This window comes from Galeopterus variegatus, unplaced genomic scaffold, assembly GCF_000696425.1.
Source record: "Galeopterus variegatus unplaced genomic scaffold, G_variegatus-3.0.2 Scaffold3460, whole genome shotgun sequence".
NCBI lineage: Eukaryota > Metazoa > Chordata > Mammalia > Dermoptera > Cynocephalidae > Galeopterus > Galeopterus variegatus.
Window position 1 is genome coordinate 142159 of NW_007729571.1, and position 20428 is coordinate 162586.

The window sequence follows — 20428 nt, forward strand, 5'->3', positions numbered from 1 at the left end:
AGGAGCAAAATTGCTAGATCATACAAGACTTTAGCTTTGTAAGAAACTCTCAAACTGTCTTCCAATATGGCTGTGCCATTTTGCATTCCCATTAGCAAAGAATGAGCATACCTGCTGCTCCACATCCTTACCAGCCTTTGGTGTTGTCAGCGTTTTGTAGTGATATTTCATTGTTTTAACTTGTAATCCCCTAATGACATCTGATATTGAGCATCTTATGCTCATTTGACATCTGTATATCTCATTTGGTGAGGTATCTCTTCAGATCTTTTGCCAATTTTTAACTGGGTTGTTTATTTCCTTGTTGTTCTTAGAGTTCTTTGTATATTTTTTATACAAGCGCTTTGTCAGATATGTACTTCACAAATGTTTTCTCTTAGTTTGTGGCTTGTCTTTTTATTCTCTTATCAGTGTCTTTTACAGAGTAGCATATTTAATTTGTCTTTTTTTTTTAAAGATGACCAGTAAGGGGATCTTAACCTTTGACTTGGTGTTGTTAGCACCATGTTCTCCCAATTGAGCTAACCGGCCATCCCTATATAGGGATCCAAACCCATGGCCTTGGTGTTATCAGCACCACACTCTCCCAAGTAAGCCACAGGCCAGCCCTCAGCATATTTGATTTGAATGAAGTTCAACTTCCCATTTTTTTTCTTTCATAGACTGTGGTTTTGCTATTGCACCTACAAAGTACTCAACAAATCCCAAGTCACCTAGATTTTCTCCTATATTATATCGTAGAAGTTTTATAGTTTTGTGTTTTACATTTAAGTCTATTATCCATTTAGAGTTAATTTTTATGAAAGGTGTCTAGATCCTTTTTTTTTTTTTCATGTGGATGGCCAATTATTGCACAGCATTTGTTCAAAGGACTGTCCTTTCTCAATTGACTCATCCATACATTTTTTTTTTTTGTCAATAATGAGTTTCCTTTATTGGTGGTGGTCTATAATTGAGCTCTCTGCTCTGTTTACTTTTGACCTATTTGATTATTGTTTATGCAATGTCATGATATCTCAATGACTGTAGCTTTATAGTAAATCTTAAAGTCAGGTAGTGTTAGTTCTCAGACTGTTCTTCAGTATCAGGTTGGCTGTTGGGTCTTTTGCCTTTCCATATACATTTTAGAATCAGTTTGTTAATATTCACAAAATCATTTGCTGGGATTCTGATTTGGATTGTGTTGAATTCATCAGAGAACTGATATCTTAGCAATATTGAGTCCTCCTATTTGTGAAAATGACATAACTTTATTTATATCTTACTTTGATTTCTTTCATTGGAATCTTATCATTTTCCTTTTATAGATATTCTGCATATTTTATTAGACTTATACCTATGTATCCCATCTTTGTTTGTTTGCTTGGCAGCTGGCCAATATGGGGGATCCAAACCCATGACCTTGGTGTTATAAGGCTGTGCTCTAACCAACTGAGCTAAGCGGCCAGCCCCCTTTAGCATTCCATCTTCTGATGTTGATATAAATAGTATTCTGTTTTTAATTTCAAATTCCAATTGTTTATTGCTGGTATATAAGAAAGGAACTGGCTTTTGTATGTTAACCCAGGTGACAAAAAAATTCAGAAAAGAATTTTTAAAAATGAAGAAAGTTTAAGAGAACTAGAAGACAACCTTAAGTGCACAAATATTCAAATCATGGGTGTTCCAGAAGGGGAGGAGAAAGGAAAAACAAAACAACAAAGGCATGGAAAACCTATTCAGTGAAATAATAACAGGACACTTCCCAGGTATACAGAGAGACACAGATGTTCAGATCCAGGAGACTCAAAGGTCCCCAAACAGATTCAACCCAAAAAAGATTCTCTCTCTGCTTTTTAAACTTTATGTCCCCTGTAGTTACCAATTCTGCATGTAGTAGTCCTGTAGAAATAAGTATGTTAAACTGAACCAACTTGATGCGAGGAACTCTCTGCAGGGCTTGTTTTCCAAAGAAAAGTATTGTTTAAAGGAACAAAATTATAAGCCTACCTTGGCCGGTTGTTTGAAAAGTAACTCAGAACATGGCTTGTGAATGGAAATGTAGTGCCTGAGTCACATTCTTTTTAAAAGGTTGTAACAAATACAGATGAGCTAAAAGGAAAAAACAAAGAAACAAACAAAACATAAAACCAAAAACCAGACCCCTTGCATGCCTGGCTGGGTCACCAGACCCCCTCACACACAGGCCCATGAGCTAGGTAATTGGGAAAGATCTCAGGAGCCATTGGGAGATAACAAAAGCTCAGTCCTCAGCTTCCTCAGCAGCAGCGGTGGTGGCCTCCCACGGGGTTCTGGGGTCCCTGGCAGCAACAGCTTGCAGGAGTAGCCACCAGCAGCAGTAGCAACCTCCCCATGGCCTGCCCCCCAAGGGCATCCTGGGGGTTGGGGGCACCATGGAGAAGAGCCACTTGTCCTTTATACTTAAGTCCATAACACAGGACACCAGGGTACAAATCAGACAACCCAGGAACACCTGAGTGCGCATGCACAATTACATTAGACAATAACCAAGGAACACACGCGAGCACGTGCATGTTTACATCAAATCTTGGCAAGATTCTGAACATCTGAGGGGCCCTGAGCATCTTCCTCCACTTTCCCTACACCCAGTTTCTCCTAATGTTAACATCTTATATTACCATGGAACATTTGCCAAAACTAAGAAACCAACATTAACACATTACTATTAACTGAACTGTAGACTTCATATACTAATGTGCTTTACTCTAAATTTGCTTTAGGGGCTGGCCTGTGGCTCACTTGGGAGAGTGTGGTGCTGATAACACCAAGGCCACGGGTTCAGATCCCTATATAGGGATGGCCGGTTAGCTTACTTTGGAGAGTGTGGTGCTAACACCAAGTCAAGGGTTAAGATCCCTTACTGGTTAAATAAATAAATAAATAAGTAAGTAAGTAAGTAAGTAAGTAAGTAAGTGTGTTTTGAACCTCCAATTATATTAACAGCAAATATTATAAATAAGTAAGTAAGTAAGTAAGTAAGTGTGTTTTGAACCTCCAATTATATTAACAGCAAATATTTTCATGTTGTCTTATCCATGCCTAGAGTGTTTTTTTTAAAGAATAAACTAAATTTGAAATTTTAGATTTATACAAAAGTTGAAAAGAGCTTATAAAAACTGACATGTGAGTTTCCAGCCATACTATGATCATGTCTTTTAGTTTTCTCTGGTCTGTAAAACTTTCCATGTTTTCTTGTTCTTGTGAGAAGTACTGGTCAGGTTTTTTGTTAACTATTCCTGTGCTTTTTATGTTTAAACTTGAGTTATGGGTTTCGGGAAAGAACACCATAGAAGTAAAGTTGCTTTCTCCTAACATCACAGCAGAGGGCAAATGATATAAATATGAATGACCACACTGGTGATGTGAATTTTGACCTTTTGGTTAGGGTAGGATAGCAAGTATAGCATTTGCCAGCTTTCTCCACTATAAAATTACTATTTTTTACCCTTTCCAGACTCTGTTCTTTGGATGAGAGTTACTAAGTTCATCCCACACTCAAAGTGGTGAGGATTTAAGCTCCGCTTTCTGGACAGGACATTCTCTACTCATTTGGAATTCTTCTGATATGAAGATTTGCCCCTCCACCTCGTTGATATAACTAATTCAATCATTTTTTCTAAATCTCAGCTACCTCTGCTTTATGATATCAATCCCAGGGGTCCTTCTCTGATGAGGATTTTTCTTCCTGGTTCAACTGCTTCTCTCAGAGCCTGGGCCTGCACCTGCCTACAGGAAATGAGAAGAAGTCTGTTTATAAAAGGGATGGCTTGTTTGTGTAAACCTCATTTTGTGCGCGTAGAAGAATGGGGTCACTTCTCTGTTCCTGATCATGCCCTAGTCCAGTCTTGCCCTGGGAACTAGTCATGCCAGTCCCAGTCCCTGTATGGTTTAGTCTGACTGCAGTGGTCTTAGCCATTGTGGTCACCAGCATTATGGGTGTATCTTCCATGGCCTGGCCTAGTGGTCAGCAGAAATCTTCTAATCCATGCCAGTCCCAGTCCCTGTATGGTTTAGTCTGACTGCAGTGGTCTTAGCCATTGTGGCCACCAGCATTATGGGTGTATCTTCCATGGCCTGGCCTAGTGGTCAGCAGAAATCTTCTAATCCCCATTTCTTTATGACATGGAGTGATAGTATGTAATATAGTTTTAGGGGGATGCTGTCTTAACACAGTTTTGAGGCCATGGCTAGAGGCCTTTTAGTCCTTCTTGTACAACAGGTTAAATACATACCCCAACCATTTCCCTTACTGAACTTCCACACTCACAGACCACTATGCACATATCCCAACTACCCCCGGGCCAGATACCAAACAACTAGGGACAGCCCCTCTGCACTTGAGCCCACAGAATTATTCAAATTACGATCAATCCATTCTTGTGAGGGTGTGGTCCTCACAATCTAACCACCTCTCCAAGGCCCCACCTTTCACTACCACAGTAGGATTTCCCACCCTCAGCTATCACAGTGGGTATTAAGCTTCAATGACCTTGGGGGGCCATTGAGTCCACTGCAGTGGGTATACTGTGTGTTTAATGGATAGAGAAATTGTATCTCCACAGAAAAAATATCTGTGATGTATTAATTATGATGAATTATTATCCCTCTTGGAATTAGGCAATGTCTATTTGAGGAAAAGATAACATTATATTAGCATGATTGTGGGTTTCAGACAAAAAAAGATCTGGGACTCAGCAGTTTGAAAGTCAGATGTATCTTCTCAGTTCTCTGTTTAAGAAAATACTTTAATATCACCCTAAGCTCACAAAAAATGTATTTAAATTTATTTAATGCACAACTTTTCCATGTCTTCTGGATGCCATTTTAAATATTTGTCTTCTTAAAGAATATTTCAATAATTATTACATTGTTCCTAGTAGAGTTTCAGTTAATCCTCCTTTGTTATTAATCACTTATATGGTATGTAATTAATAATAATAATTTAACCTCTATCTTTCAGTGTTTTGGCTCTCATACATGTTTCAAAACCCATAGCGTAGCCCACCATATAATGGTTCAAGGACTTCTGTGAGTGCTGTCATTCTATTCTTGTTTTAGGATAAGGACAGACGCATCTTCTGTCAGTCTGATAATATTGAGACATTCTTGCTCCAGTAAATCCAACACTTAGTCTTGGATAATCTTTCTTATAGGAGTTAGTGGTAGTTAGTGTATTATCATCTATATGCATCTCTAAGTATATATTCATAGGTAATATTGGCTTATAAAATAAATTTATAAACAATTATATAATTGCCACAGTCACAATTATATTGAAGATAACCATTTAAATTGGCAAAGGACATCAGCAAAAATAAGTACAAAAGGTGAGGACATTAAGAGCAAAACTGACTGGCTTTCTTCACGTGGCATCATGGTTGAGATGTGTCTTTGAAGCCACACAACACAGGCTCACTTCTGACGATGCCACTTACTGGGAAGTGAGTTGGAACAGTCTTTAGACACTTCACCTAGGGCCTCCTCATCTGTAAAGAAGAACAGCAACAAGATTTACCTGAGAGTTGAAGATTCAATTAGTTATTACATATAAAACATTAATAACAATAACAGTGACTGTTACATTAAGCATCACATACAAGGCATAATATACAAATTTACAAAATCACTTATTAATGGAAAATATATTTAATAACTTTCTGAAGGAGAATAGTGAATTTCATTTGTCATGAGAAAAGTAGCAAAAATCTCATGTTTCCCTGCAGGACTTTCTTGCTCTGAATATGAATATCAGCATTTGGGAAGTGGCAGAATGACATCCAGGGATTTGACAATAGAGAATACCTCTTTATTACAAACTATAGTTGAAATCTTGGGAATTTCTTTTTTTATCATTGTGTCATCATTTACTTCACTGGATGCAGTTTAAAGCCCACAGATTTGAATCTCAGGCACCTGATTTTTGGCAATATTCTGATGCTCCTCTCTAAAGGTGTCCCCCACACAAGGGCAGCTTTTGGGTTGAAGTATTTCCTTAGTGATTTTGGAGGCAAACTTCTATGTTCGCAGAGTGGCCAGGAGTGTGTCCTTTGGCACCATCTGTCTGTTGAGTATCTTCGAGGCCATCGGGGTCAGCCCCAGAAACTCCATGTGAACAGAGATTGAGGTAAAACCCCCAAGTACGCTGGCTTCTCCATTTGCCTGTGCCGGATTTTGTACGTGCTTATAAATATAGTGGTTTTTATACATGTCTGATAAATGGAGCGCTAAGAAACCATGAAGCAGAAGGATTTGGGATACTCTTCTAATTCACTTCTTGAGAAAATACCAACCACATTACTGGCAGCTTTTTTAACCTCTCCTAATGTTTTATATTTCAGACTCGTGATCTTGGCCAGTGGGTACATGGTTTTCATCTTGTAAAGACACACGCAGTAGGTGTAACACACTCAAAGGAACAACTTCCCAAACAGATCCTCTCCTGGGACCAGAGCTGGCCAAAGATTCCTTGCCTGGGTGAGCACTTTTGTATCTCTCTACAGTCTTTCCTCCATCTCTGTGATTTATAGAGTGACTTTTGATGATCTCAGTTGGTGGCTGCTTAACATCACCTTCCTAATTCATTTATGTTTCCCAACTCTCAGTCCCTTTGTTCACTGTGTTTAACCAGTACTCGTCAAAGCTGACAAAGTTATCAAAAAGAGGAAAAGTCTGAAAACTGTTAGAGCCAAGAGGAACCTAAAGAGACACGATGACTACATGTAATGTGGTAACCTGGATGGAATCCAGGGAGACGAAAAAGACATTAGGTAAAAACTAAGGAAATCAGAATAAAGTATGCATTAGTTAATAATAATACATCAATAGTGGTTCATGAATTATAAAAGAAAATTCCATACTAGTATAACATGCTAATAATAGGAAACATTTGGTGTATGGTATATGCGAACTCTAAACTATCTCTTAATTTTTTTTTCTGTAAATCTAGTATTGTTCTAAAAATAAAGCTCAGTCTTTTTTTAAAAAAAATAACTAATAATTTGCACAACTTAATGAATATTGACATGGAAACCCAGATGAACTGGAAACTTCTTAGGAAAGGGTACTCTACCAATATTGACAGTAGTAGAAATAGACCATCTAAACAGAACATAAGATAAAATATATAAGATGATTTAACAGAGAAATTCTACCAATCTTTTAAATACATTAAAATCAATGATGCTTGAAATATTCAAAGATCATTGAAGATACAGGAAAACTCAAAATAGTTTTCTACTTGAATAGAATATTTATACCAAGGCCATTTAAATATTACTGCAAATAAAGTTATTAAGGACAGGGCCGGCCCGGTGGCGCACTGGATAGTGCGCCGCTTGGGAAGTGTGGCGGCGCTCCCGCCTGAGGGTTCGGATCCCCCGTGCAGACCGGCTCCCGCTCCCTGGGTGAGCGAGGCGTGGGAGCAACGCCGAGGGTTGCAATCCGTTGCCGGACACGGAAAAAGTACAAAAGAAAAAAAAAAAGTTATTAAGGACGGGGCCGGCCGGGTGGCGCACTGGATAGGGCGCCGCTTGGGAAGCGCGGCGGCGCTCCCGTCCGAGGGTTCGGATCCCCCGTGCAGACCGGCTCCCGCTCCCTGGGTGAGCGAGGCGTGGGAGCAACGCCGAGGGTTGCAATCCGTTGCCGGACACGGAAAAAGTACAAAAGAAAAAAAAAAAGTTATTAAGGACGGGGCCGGCCGGGTGGCGCACTGGATAGGGCGCCGCTTGGGAAGCGCGGCGGCGCTCCCGTCCGAGGGTTCGGATCCCCCGTGCAGACCGGCTCCCGCTCCCTGGGTGAGCGAGGCGTGGGAGCAACGCCGAGGGTTGCAATCCGTTGCCGGACACGGAAAAAGTACAAAAGAAAAAAAAAAAAAGTTATTAAGGACAGGAAAACACCAAAGAGGTTTTTTCCTACTCTCACACATCAATCATGCAAGCAAGCAATTCTCCAGCAGACACCTGCTGGATTTTCCCTAATTCAATTCAATTCTGGCACTATTTCTTTGGAGACAGTGTCAGATCCCACACATTAAGGACTCAGTCCCACAGAATGACCCCACTTCAGATGCCAATCTCAAGCTCCAAATTGTGACCTGTGCTTCAGACCCATCAGCTATAAATCAGGGTTCCCATGACCCCCTCACTGGGATGAATTAATTGGCTAGGAGAAGCTCACAAAACTCAGGGAAACAGTTTACTTAAGTTTACCCATTTATTATAAATAACATTATAAAGGGTATAGATGAATGGCCAGATGAAAAAGACACATAGGGTGAGGAATGGGGACATGAGCATCCATGACAGAGCACGGGAGTGCCACCCCACAGGCACCTCCATGTGTTCAGCTATCCTGAAGCTCTCAAAACCCAGTCCTACTGGGTTTTAATGAAAGCTCATTATGTAGGCATCATTGATTAAACCATTGGCAAACAACTTAACTTTCAGCCCCTCTCTCCCCTCCCTGGAGGTAGGGAGGTGAGGCTGAAAGTTCCAACCCTCTAATCACAGGGTTGGTTCCCCTGGCAGCCAGCTTCCATTCTGAGGAGATTCCCAATCACTCTGGAGATTCCAAGGGTTTTAGAAGCTGTGAGCCGTGAAATGGGGTCAAAACCAAGTACATACAGACATGCATGGGAATGCGTGATGGGAATACATTCTGAGAAACGTGTTGTTAGGCGATCTCATCATTGTGCAAACATCACAGAGTGCACTTGCACAAACCTAGATGGTATAGCCTACTGCACGCCTAGGCTAAATGGTATGGCCTGTTGCTCCAAGGCTACAAACCCGTACAGCATATAACTACCCCGAATACTGTAGGTGATTATAACACAGTGGTATTTGTGAACCTAACACATGTAAACATAAAAAAGGTACAGTAAAAATATGGTATAAAAATAAAAAATGGTACACCTGTATGAGGACAGTTACCATAAATGGAGCTTACAGGACGGAAAGTTGATTGGAGCGAGTGAATGAGTGAGTGGTGAGTCAATGTGAAGGCCTCGCACATTACTGCACGTTACTGTAGACTTTACAAACACTTTATACTTTGGCTACACTAAATTTCTTTTTAAAAAATAAATTGTGCTATGACGTTAAAGCAGCTATGACTGTTGACTGTCAAAGTCACTAGGCAATAAGAAATTTTCAGCTCCATTATAACCTTAATGGGACCACCATTGGATACATGGTCCATTATTGACCTAAATGCTGTTATGCAGTACACGACTGTATATCTTATTATAAATTACAATATGATAAAAGTATTACAAAAATACTTGTGTCTGCATATTCATAGGAAGATCTTAGTAAAATGTTATCAAACAGTTTGCAATTTTTTTTTTTTTTTTTTTGTCTTTTGTCTTTTTTTCCATGTCCGGCAACGGATCGCAACCCTCAGTGCCCCCATACCGGACCGGGGACCGGCAACGGGATCGCAAGCCTCGGCGTAACAGTTTGCAATTTTTGATTAAAAATATATGATGAGCAGATGCAATTTACTAGGAATGCAGGAGAGATTCTATATCAGGAAATCCACTCATGCAATTCATCATACTTATGCAGATAAAAGGGTAACAGGATGCTCATGTTCGGGAGTACAAAATAAAAAGTATTGGCATAATTCAGCAGGGATTCATATGACATATAAACAGTGAATTAGGAATTGATGTATTTTCATAAAAAAAGAGGGTAAAGCCCTCATCAATCTTTTGGGTAACACTAGAGAAACTCCCACTAAAGTCAGAAATAACAATTAAGAACTTCAAATCTCTGCTGTATACGACATCACCTTGGAGGGAATATCCATGACAATTTAACAAAGAAGAGTAAGAAGTAAGAAAAGAATTGTAAACAAAAGGGCAAAAGACTATCCGCGGTTGATAAAATAATATTTCTAAAACTACGAAAAAAATAAAACAAATAATTATGTTAATTAGAGGAATAAAAGGTGATATAGGGACAATTATAGCCTTTATGTTTACAAAGTATAATCAGTTACAAGGCACAGCAGAAGGTAAGGCTGAAGTTACATAAATTTAAAATAGAATAAAAAATAACATAGGATGTAAAAGGTCACATGTCGTATAATGCTGTTTACATGAAATATCCAGTGTAGGCAAATCCATACAAACAGAAAGAAAATTAGTTGTTGCTGGGGGCTGAGGGGAGGGGGAAATGGGGAGTGACTGCTTAATGGGTACAGAATTTCCTTTCGGGGTGATGAAAATATGCTGGAACTAGATAACGGTGATGGTTGTACAACGAGGTAATTGTACTACATGTCACTAATGGTAAAATGTATGTTATGTCTATTATACAACAGTAAAAAAGTTAATTTATAATAAAATACCTAGGCACAGCAGAACATCATAATTTTCATTTAGATAACTTATAAAGTTAATTTCATAGCATATACATACCATTAGATTTTGTTCTGGAATAAGTGTTTTATTGCAGATTTCATGTAGAAGCATAAACAAATTCAAACTGGGAAAACTGAAAAAGAAACACTGCAAAGGATATGAACATATTTTTTTTTTTTTTTGTCTTTTTTCGTGTCCGGCAATGGATCGCAACCCTCAGTGTCGCCACCGGGACCGGCAACGGATCGCAACCCTCAGTGTCGCGACCGGGACCGGCAACAGGATTGCAACCCTCGGTGCTGCGCCCGCACCTCGCTCAGCCAGTGAGTGGGAACCAGTCTGTATGTGGGATCCGAACCCTTGGCGGGAGCGCCGCCGCGCTCCCAAGCGGCGCACTGTAGCAGTGTGCCACCGGGCCGGCCGATATGAACATATTTTAAACACACCATAATGAGAACTGATGTTGGAGATACAGGTTCTTGGATTTCTCAAGGGGAGAATCCCATCAGGAACCTACAATAACTTCAAGTTCACGTGACAGCGTCACACTCACGCTCAAAGTTTATTGCAAAGCAAAAGTACAGGCAGGAGGTGCACAGGCATTTCCTCATGAGCAAGGAACGCACCATGAATTCTCAGGAAGAGTTTATATGTTGTTCTGGGATGGGGGTGTTTCTCTACCTGAACTCAGGGAAAGAATATTCAAGACAAAGGGGGAGAAAAAGGAGTTTGGGTGCCTTTGTGCTTGAGCAAGCTCTTTTCTGAGAATCAAAGAAAAAGGGATTTTTTTGTACTTTGTGGTTTTGTTTCCTGGTCAGAAATCCACAAAGCTCGGAAGAAGGGGAAGCTTATTTGTAAGGTGGTGTCATGCACAGACCCTTATCGGTAGGCAAGGACCACTCAAGACCAAATTACTGATGGTCGAATGACATGGTTTATTGATCACACATATCAGACATAACATATTATCATTTTTAATTACTCTATGTCCTAGCCTACTTCTAACTTAACCTAAATAACCCCTTAAGGGCACACTGCACACAACTCCTATTTTTTATTCTATTAGGAACAGGTCAGGGATCTTACACCTCTGGCACAAAGTCCTTTCCTGACTCACATCTACTAGGAATTGGGTACACCTGATGGACCACGATTGACGTTTCTTGAGAGCATGGCTTGAGAGTGGCATACACCCAGGTACCTTCTCTGTGTAACAGAGGCAGGGCTCAAGGGTCCTTACCCTTATGGGCTAAAGTTCCTATGTGTTTCAACAAGACTGGCTTCTGCCTCTGTGTGAGAATAATCCACACTAAGAAGTGTCGATTCCAACCCATTTCCATCCACCCGACCAAGGGTATGAGCAGCTGGCCAGCAAACTGCCACACTGACAGATGCAGCAACTTGGGGCTTTTGCCTCTGTTTCTTTATACTTTGCTTGAAGATCAGCCTGCGCTGATTATCTCCTTGTCATGGCCTCACAGATATTCCCTCCAGGACCAGATGGTGATATGTCAAAAGGGTGGAAACTGTCAGGGTGTGTCGTTATCCCATGAGCAGTGTCCCATGTTGCCTGCCAAGTCCACTATGTCATCAGTGATGTAAGTCCCTTGACCAAAGTTCCTCCATGTTCTCTAGCTAACTAAATCTATTTCTACTATAAAACAAACACAAACTAGTAAAAATATCACACAATTTGTACTCCCAACAGGTGGTTAAGGTGTTGCTTGCTGGTGTCAGCTGAGCAGCCCGAATATCCATGAGCAGCCTCCCTGGGACACGACCCTATACTGTCCTGCCTCAAAACAACAAGGGGTTGATAAACGAATACACTGGTTGAGGACGAAATAGAGTATTAAGCCATAGACCAAAGTGCTTAAAGGGTCAGCAGGGTAAATATTTCTAATGATTAGTGTTTGGATTACTGGTGCCTTCAAAAATATATGAATTCACTCCCCACATCAGACATAAAGCTAAGGATCATGTGTAGAATAAATCTGAGAGGTAAAAACAGAAAGGTAAACCATACAAACACTAAAGGAAATATGAGTTAATTCCTTCATACACATGGAGAGGAAAAACTGGCCCTAACATGGCACAAATCAAAAAACAAAAATCACTAAATCAGACTATGTAAAATTAAAAGTATGCTGCTTGGCCAGAAACACCATAAGAAAGTAAACAGGCAAATTCCAAATGAAGACAAACGAAAGCACATGATGTGAGTTTGTTCTAGAAACAAGGAAGCTCTCAAAGGACACAAGGTCCAGGGACACAGAAGCCAAGCAGAAGAAAAAGATGTCTTTGATAGATTAAATTATATCAAACATATACAAAATCCATTTGATTCTCACGTTCCTAAAATTCTCTGACCCCTTTGGTGGTCCTTGTGGCACCAACTCATTTTTCTGGTAATTCGTAATGGAAAAGAAACAAGCACTTATATTTTTTTTCATTTTAGCCTCACAGTATTTGATGGAAAAAACAAGTTTATCTTAATAGAAGAATCAGAAGTATAAAAGGAAGCTAAATAAGCACTTATATTTTTTTTCATTCTAGCCTCACAGTATTTGATGGAAAAAACAAGTTTATCTTAATAGAAGAATCAGAAGTATAAAAGGAAGCTAAATAAGCACTTATATTTTTTTTCATTCTAGCCTCACAGTATTTGATGGAAAAAACAAGTTTATCTTAATAGAAGAATCAGAAGTATAAAAGGAAGCTAAATTCAAAATTCATGATTTTTAAATTCCCAATGACAGAATGGAATCAGGAGATATTAATTGATGTGTTCCTACATAAGCAAACCAAAACCCAACTCAGCACGAAGTATCACATCCCAGGAAAATTGTATTTAAGGTTTACCAATCAGAAACTACCAACTAACCTCTGACTAGGGACTTTAAGACTACCTCTCCACTTAACTAATCAAATATTTTCATTGTCTTGCTTCCTTGTGCACTTTATAAAAGTTTTCCATTTACACCCCTTCAGCAGAATCTTGGACCGATAGTGTCTGGAGCTGCCTGATTCATGAATCCCTGTTTGCTCAAATAAACTATTTAAAATTTTAATGTTCAAAGTTTATATTTTAACAGTTAAGGGTCTTGGGCAAGTTTATTATTTTCATTAGTTTAATGTTTCTAATGTTCCATTTTTCAAATGTAACATATGTATTTATTGTTTTTTGAATTTTGCATGGTGTCATAATATGTGCTGACAATGTTAAACTTTAGTCCAAACCTCTAATCCTGGAAAATAGCATAGATTAAAGAACTACCACTTCCTCCTTTGTGTTGCAGGAAACAGTTTACTGCAAAGAACCACACTTCCCCATAGGACTTCATTAAAACTACTGATAGCCCTCTTGTTTACACAGGAAAAAGCCTGATGCAGACTGTATTAGTCTGTTTTGTTTTGGTATAACAGAACTACCTAAGACTGGGTAATTTATAAAGAACGGTTTATTTGGCTTATGATTCTGGGACAGCTGCATCTGGCATGGGCCTCAGGCTGCTTCTACTCATGGCGGAAAATGGCAGGCAGCCGGTGGGTACAAGCAGATCACTTGGCAAAAGGAAGCAAGAGAGAGGAAGAGAGGAGGTGCCAGGGTATATGAGGGATCCACCCCCATGACTAAATCATTTGCCAACACTGCCACATTGGGGATCAAATTTCCACACGAGTTTTGGAGGGGACAACACATCCAAACTCCATCAGAGACCCTTTTGTCTTATCAATGATTACTGAATTGTTTGTTCCCACCGATCAACTGAAACAATGTTTACTAAGATGACTTAACCAAACTTTAGTTAAACATCTCCCCTTCTCCCAGACACCTCCCAAGAATAGTCAATTTCAGGGTAAAAGATTCCCTGATGATTGTAGGTCATACCACATGCTCATCCATACCCCTATATCTGGGTCTTTCTAGCCTTGTTTATGCATCACTTACACCTCTGCATAACAGAAACAACTCTTTTCTGTTTGCTATTGAGTCATTTGCAGATCTTGTGGTTGGAGCATTCTCCCTACTGCAAATCAAATCAATCCTTATCAGATGGGAGGTGCTCAGTTTCCCAAGGTTTGGGTTTCAGGACACACCTCTGGGTTTCAAGCATTTCCCCAAGACCTCTGACCTCTCCTTCAGGCCCTCCCCTAGAGGAGTTGCTGTTGCTGGTTGGACCTATTTGCAGCACCAGCACTGGAAAATTGAGACTTCAGAGGACTGACTTATGGAAATCCAGAAAGGGGTCATATAACCCTAATAGCCAAGCATGCTCGGTAAAGTGTAATTTATACTCATTAGGTAGCATGAATATGTATTAGACAGCAAAACTATAAAAGCAAAATCCTGGCAGAAGGTGGGGTTGTCGCTGTCTCTTCTGAAGCCACACTCTCCTGAAGCCAGATCCCCCTTCACCTCTTTTTTTTGTATCGAGCTCGCTTTTAGCAGGCTGCCGTTCACTCTGGGGCAGCCTGCTCTTTGTCTGTAAATGTGTATCTCTTACTCTTGTATTAAACTTGGCGAGGGCCGTGCTCAGTCTCTAGAGCTAGGCTGTACTCTCTCTGTGAAATCTGTATCTCACTTATTACATTAAACCTGTTCTCACTTTCTACTGTGACTGAGCTTGAATTCTCTCCTGTGGCGGAGTCAAGAACTGGTGGGTTGTGACCTGCTATCAGACCTGCAAAGACCCTCTCCTCCCACATCATTTACCTAAGTCTGAATTTNAATATGTATTAGACAGCAAAACTATAAAAGCAAAATCCTGGCAGAAGGTGGGGTTGTCGCTGTCTCTTCTGAAGCCAGATCCCTCTTCACCTCGTTTTTTTGTATCAAACTCGCTTTTAGCAGGCTGCCGTTCACTCTGGGGCAGCCTGCTCTTTGTCTGTAAGTGTATATGTCTTACTCTTGTATTAAACTTGGCGAGGGCCGTGCTCAGTCTCTAGAGCTAGGCTGTACTCTCTCTGTGAAATCTGTATCTCACTTACTCACTTTCTACTGTGACTGAGCTTGAATTCTTTCCTGTGGCGGAGTCAAGAACTGGTGGGTTGGGACCTGCTATCAGACCTGCAAAGACCCTCTCCTCCCACATCATTTACCTAAGTCTGAATTTATGTTTTAGTTGACAGTGGTAAACATTTTAGTTATTCCATCTGTGCTAGAAAATGTATGTTCTCTGTTTTCATGGCACAGGGCTTACTGTACATTCATTAATTCAAACTAGTTTAGTGCTTTACAAATTTTGGAATCTTTAATAATTGTCACTTGTTTTAAAATATAGGGAGCAGTGTTGTAACACCAAGATCAAGGGTTCAGATTCCCATACTGCCTAGCCGCCAAAAAAGGAATGTGTGTGTGTGTATAAAAATACAGGGAGACATGAAAATCTTTACATATATGTATAAAATAGGGAGGCATATCAAAATCTTCCTGGGAAGCAACTAGAAACTACTCTTTTATTTTCTTTTGGTTATATCCATTTTGCTTCCTTGAAAATCTGACAAGCGACAAAACTCGCCATGGGCAAAATGGATTCATGACTTTCACCTATAGTCAGCATCTCTTGTACTCTGTTGAGTTCATTGAAAACCTCCACAATTCACTCTTTTTGCTTCAGATCACAGACGTTCATGCTTAAACTCACGGATATCGCCATAAAAATCATTGATGGTAGAAATAAGGCTATTGGAAATTTGATAATCTACTTTTGCTTTCATCGGGTTCATATAAAAGAGAATATACTCCCTAACAAATGCCTTTAGAAATTCTGCAGATTTAAGTATTCTTTAGGTGAAAATAATCCAAATATCTTCTTGATACCCAAAGACATCTATTTTACAGGCTTATCTATTTTATCTATTTTTGTTGCCCACACCCGAAAGAACATTCAGAAACAGAAAACAAAGAAAGCTAAAATATATTACTCTTTCTAAATAAAAAACTAAGCTCTCAAGTTACAGTCAGAATGAACATAAAATGTATTTGAAATTACATTATATTAATATATTATTGCCTTAATCAAATTATAATGTCCCCAAAGTTTATCTCAAAGATACCTGAGTCTACTTAATCTCAAGTATGAAATAGATTAACAAATACAAAGAAAAACAGCAATTTATAACCATTTTAAAAATTGTTATTGCTTTTTTTGAAGCAACAGTTAGTGTCCTAAATTATCACATGCCTCGCCCACCCCACGCTCCAGGTCTTGTCCTAGGAAGTCTGTACACCTGAGCCCAGGGTCAAGACTCTGCCCAGAGGGTGAATGGCAAACGTAAATGGAAATGCTATTCTGTTGGGCGTCAGTATGAAATTGCACATTCCGCCCAGACAGAGTTTTGCATTTCACATTCTGGTTTGCATCCTCTTAACACACAATTCCAGTCATTGGTTAATTAAATTGCTTAAATTCATTTTAATTGCAGGAACTTTCCTGGATCGATCGCCGCCCCCGGCCCATGTCGAGAACCCCTCCCAACCCTCCGCCGCCCCGCGACCCCAGTTCCCAGATCTCGTGTTGCTTCAGCCTCAATGGCAGAGCTTGTATCCAACCCGCTTATTAAGGGCAAAATATGTTTTGACTTTAACCGTTCTCAACTTGTTAACGAGAAAACATCTCAGTTTCCAAAATAAGTGACCCACACAACTCTAAGCTTTATCTTAAAACTGTTTGAAACATTAACTTGAAATAAGCAGAAAGTAACGCTGCTCTGAAGGACTAGAAACACTTCAGCGTTTCCAAACCCGAAAACAAAGGCGGGGGCAGCGGGGCGGGAAGGAGCGCAGCCCGGCCCCACCCCCACCTTCCGCGGTGACTCCCCGTCCGGCCCCGCCCGTCTTCTCCTCTGCGGCGCAGTTTTTTTGCGCACCCGGAAGCCAATGGCCAGGGAAGGTCGTCCCGCGAGCGTGAGTATCCGTTTATCTAATTTAAAATCTCGCTGCGAAATCCTCTGTTCACCGTACCCAGGGTCTGAGGGTGTCTACAGACCTCAAAATACCTGCATCGCTTTCTCCGTCCCAAGTAAATTCAGATGTCGCCGTAAAGCCTGGGGTTGCCTCTCTGTGGCTTTAAAATCGCTCTGAGGCCGGTCCTGTCCCCAGTCGTAATGCCCTCGGGCCATGTAGACACCTCCTTTCCAGACGGTTTTTGTTTTATTTTTTCTTTTTCTTAAAAAAACATCAGTGTTGCGTCAGCCTCATTGACAAGAATTATATCCAAACCGCTGGCGAAATAACTCTCCGCCCGGCCAGTGTTTGTAAAGCCGTCCCTCACCTGCGAGGTGGCCTGACGCCCAACTCTCCCTTCGTGGCCCCCTGGAGAGAAGCGCTGACAGCCCCGGTCCAGCAGAGGCCGCGTCCTCTCCTGGTCCTGGGATCTGCAGGCCCCACTCCTCTCCTAAGGGACCGTCGCCCGACCACGTCCCCCTCCTCAGGCCTTCCCATCCTACTAGCGCTTCACCTGATCCCACGCTGGGGGAGGTAACGGGCCTGGCTTGCGACACCCACCCACCCTTCTTCTGTCCTAAATTCCACCGCACTGGAAAATGTGTTCTTCCGGGAGGCGAGCTTCTTATTCAGTCTCCCTCCGTGTGAATGTGTGAGAGAGATCGATTGAACGGAAACAGAAAAACCGAAAGACTAAAGAAGAATGAAGGAAACACCCACTGGAAAAGTAGAGTGTGGGTGAGGGGTTTGCAAAGAGACAGAATGAAAGAGAAGCAAGAAAGGAGCAGGGGAGAAAAACAAATACAGTCGTCCCTCGGTATCCGCAGCTGAGGATTGTTTCCAGGACCCCCTCAGATACCGAAAGCGAGGATGTTCAAGTCCCTCCTATAAAATGGTATAGTATTTGCATGTAACCTATGCACATCCTCCTGTATACTTTAAATCATCCCTAGGTTACTTATAATACCTAATACAGCTTAAATGCTGTGTAAATAGCTATTACACTGTATTTTTTTTTTCTTTGAATATTTTCAGTCTTTGGTTAGTTGAATCAGTGGATGCGGAACCCGAGGAGAGGGAGGGCTGACGGTAGAAAAAATTATGCAAGAGGGGGATTTCTAGAGATATGAAGGAAAGCAAAATAAGGAGGGGGCCCTTGATGAGCAGTAGGAGCAGGGGCAAAGAAGGGGGAGGGGCAGCAGCAGAGAGTGGGGGGAGAGGATGGAAGACTCGGAGTCATGGCAGACAGAGCAACGCGATGCTGGGATGAAAAGAGGAGACAACGGTGAGGAGAGCAGAGGGAGAAATAGAGGAGGGAGGAAGCGTTAGGTAGCTGGGGGTGCCAGAGAGTGGGGACCAGGGGGTGTAACAGGGAGGGTAGAGGGGGAGCAAAGATGAGGGAAGAAAGAGGCACAAATACATGGAGATGGGCACAATCAAAAGGTTGGGGAGAAGGAGCAACATGAGGTGAAACAAGTTGCAAGAATGGGTCAGAACATGTGTGGGAGAAGGATAGAGGAAAGAAGGGGAGAAAGAGCAGAAGAGGAGAGAGGAATCAAAATAAGGAGCAGAAACTTGGGGGAAACCCAGAAAAGAAGAGAAGGAAAGAGCTAGAGAGAGATGGTGAGAATGACAGACATGTGCAGAATGAAGGAGGGAAACACAGTGATGAAGAAAGACAGAGACCTTAGGTCCAGGTGAGTGGCGAGTTGATTGAATATTATGACTAAGTTGTGATATATTGATTTCTGTCTTTCTAATCTAACAAATGTAAAGTTTGTTTAAATTATAGAGATGAGAATGAGCATTGCAAAAGTAATGTCTATAAGGCATGTGCATTTTGTAATTCTTGGTATAAGAGGATAGCTCCTATTTGCAACGCCTGTTCAGCCAGAGTGCAGTGACTTGACCCATTGAGTTGTGAATCACCCTCTTCCTTTTTCCTGGGATGGTGTCGGGCTGGAATCACAAATCCCTCTGCCCCATCCTGTGCAGGTCGCAAGTCAGGTAATTGGAAAAAGATTCCTGCAGCCTTAGGCACAATGGACATGCTTTATTTCAGATGCAGGCTCTGCCGGCCTGTCACTCTACTGCTCTGCCTCCTCTGCCAGCTTTGCTGGCCTGCATTTCAGATGCAAGCTCTGCCAGCAATGCCCTGGAGGTTCAGAGCTGTTGTCTTTTATATCCAAAGTACACATAATCGTGGCAACAAGGCAAAGATTACATAAGTGTACATGTGCAGTTACACCACTCTTATATAACTAGTTCACAGCACGTGTGCTAAAATGTGCTGGATCATGTCCTGCCTGATATGAGGTGAGGGAGCCTGACTACACTGTTTCTGTTTTCCTTACAGATGGGGTAGGGTGTGGGGGAGTGAAGTAGGGCAGGAAGTAACTGACTTTGTCACTACCTGGGTGCCTTTTGAAAGGTACATTAAGAGTGATGTTTTTCTGTAATGGATTTTCTTTTTTAAATTCCTTAAAATTAATTCTTTTTGAAACTTGACATTAGTCTTAAGTTTATTGAGTTTCTTCTCTATTAATCACTGTTAACTTCAGAAATAACTTTTGGTTGCATCCTTGAATTATGACATATCATTCTGTTTTAAATATGATATATTCTGGAGGTTTTTTTTTTTTTTACTTTAACCCCAAAATTCGTTAGATTTTTTTTTTCTTTCTAAATTGTTTTAACTCTTAATTGTGTGTGGTTCCAATTAAGGCCTGTATTATTTGTACTTTTTAACCATATATTGGAAACATTCTTTGGTACTTAGTAAGTAATTTAAAAGTAATAATACTAATTTTAGACTGTTTCAATATGTACTTGATAACGACGTCAATGATCTTCTGTTTTAACCGTCAAAACCTAGTTTAATCAGTCTGTCTAATACTGTTTCCTTCTCTTTTATGTAACCTGTTAAGATAGTGAGATGTGAGCTACTATGTAGATGTTTCCTTCAAGTTTCTCTTGTCCATTCTCTCTGAATATTGAGAATGGGCTGGATTGACTTGGAACTTTGTTCCAACAGAGCCCATATATTCATAATGAGGAATAAGCCTAGAGCTTATTTCTATAGGTGACCCTCT

At 40.7% G+C, this 20428-nt stretch overlaps 2 protein-coding genes across 2 annotated transcripts in view; both read left to right on the forward strand.

Annotated features, from left to right (window-relative positions):
* Window positions 1–6645, forward strand: part of LOC103600784 (vomeronasal type-1 receptor 4-like) — a 25180-nt gene extending 18535 nt beyond the window's left edge. Inside the window, 6 exon segments of the mRNA XM_008585115.1 lie at window positions 5080–5135; window positions 5904–6028; window positions 6084–6143; window positions 6146–6228; window positions 6360–6376; window positions 6549–6645. Of these exon segments, the coding sequence (XP_008583337.1) occupies window positions 5080–5135; window positions 5904–6028; window positions 6084–6143; window positions 6146–6228; window positions 6360–6376; window positions 6549–6645 (438 nt within the window).
* Window positions 6646–17260: 10615 nt separating this feature from the next.
* LOC103600785 (zinc finger protein 28-like) overlaps window positions 17261–20428 on the forward strand; it is a 45556-nt gene continuing 42388 nt past the window's right edge. Inside the window, 1 exon segment of the mRNA XM_008585116.1 lies at window positions 17261–17297. The gene's annotated coding sequence lies outside the window, so the exon portion shown is untranslated.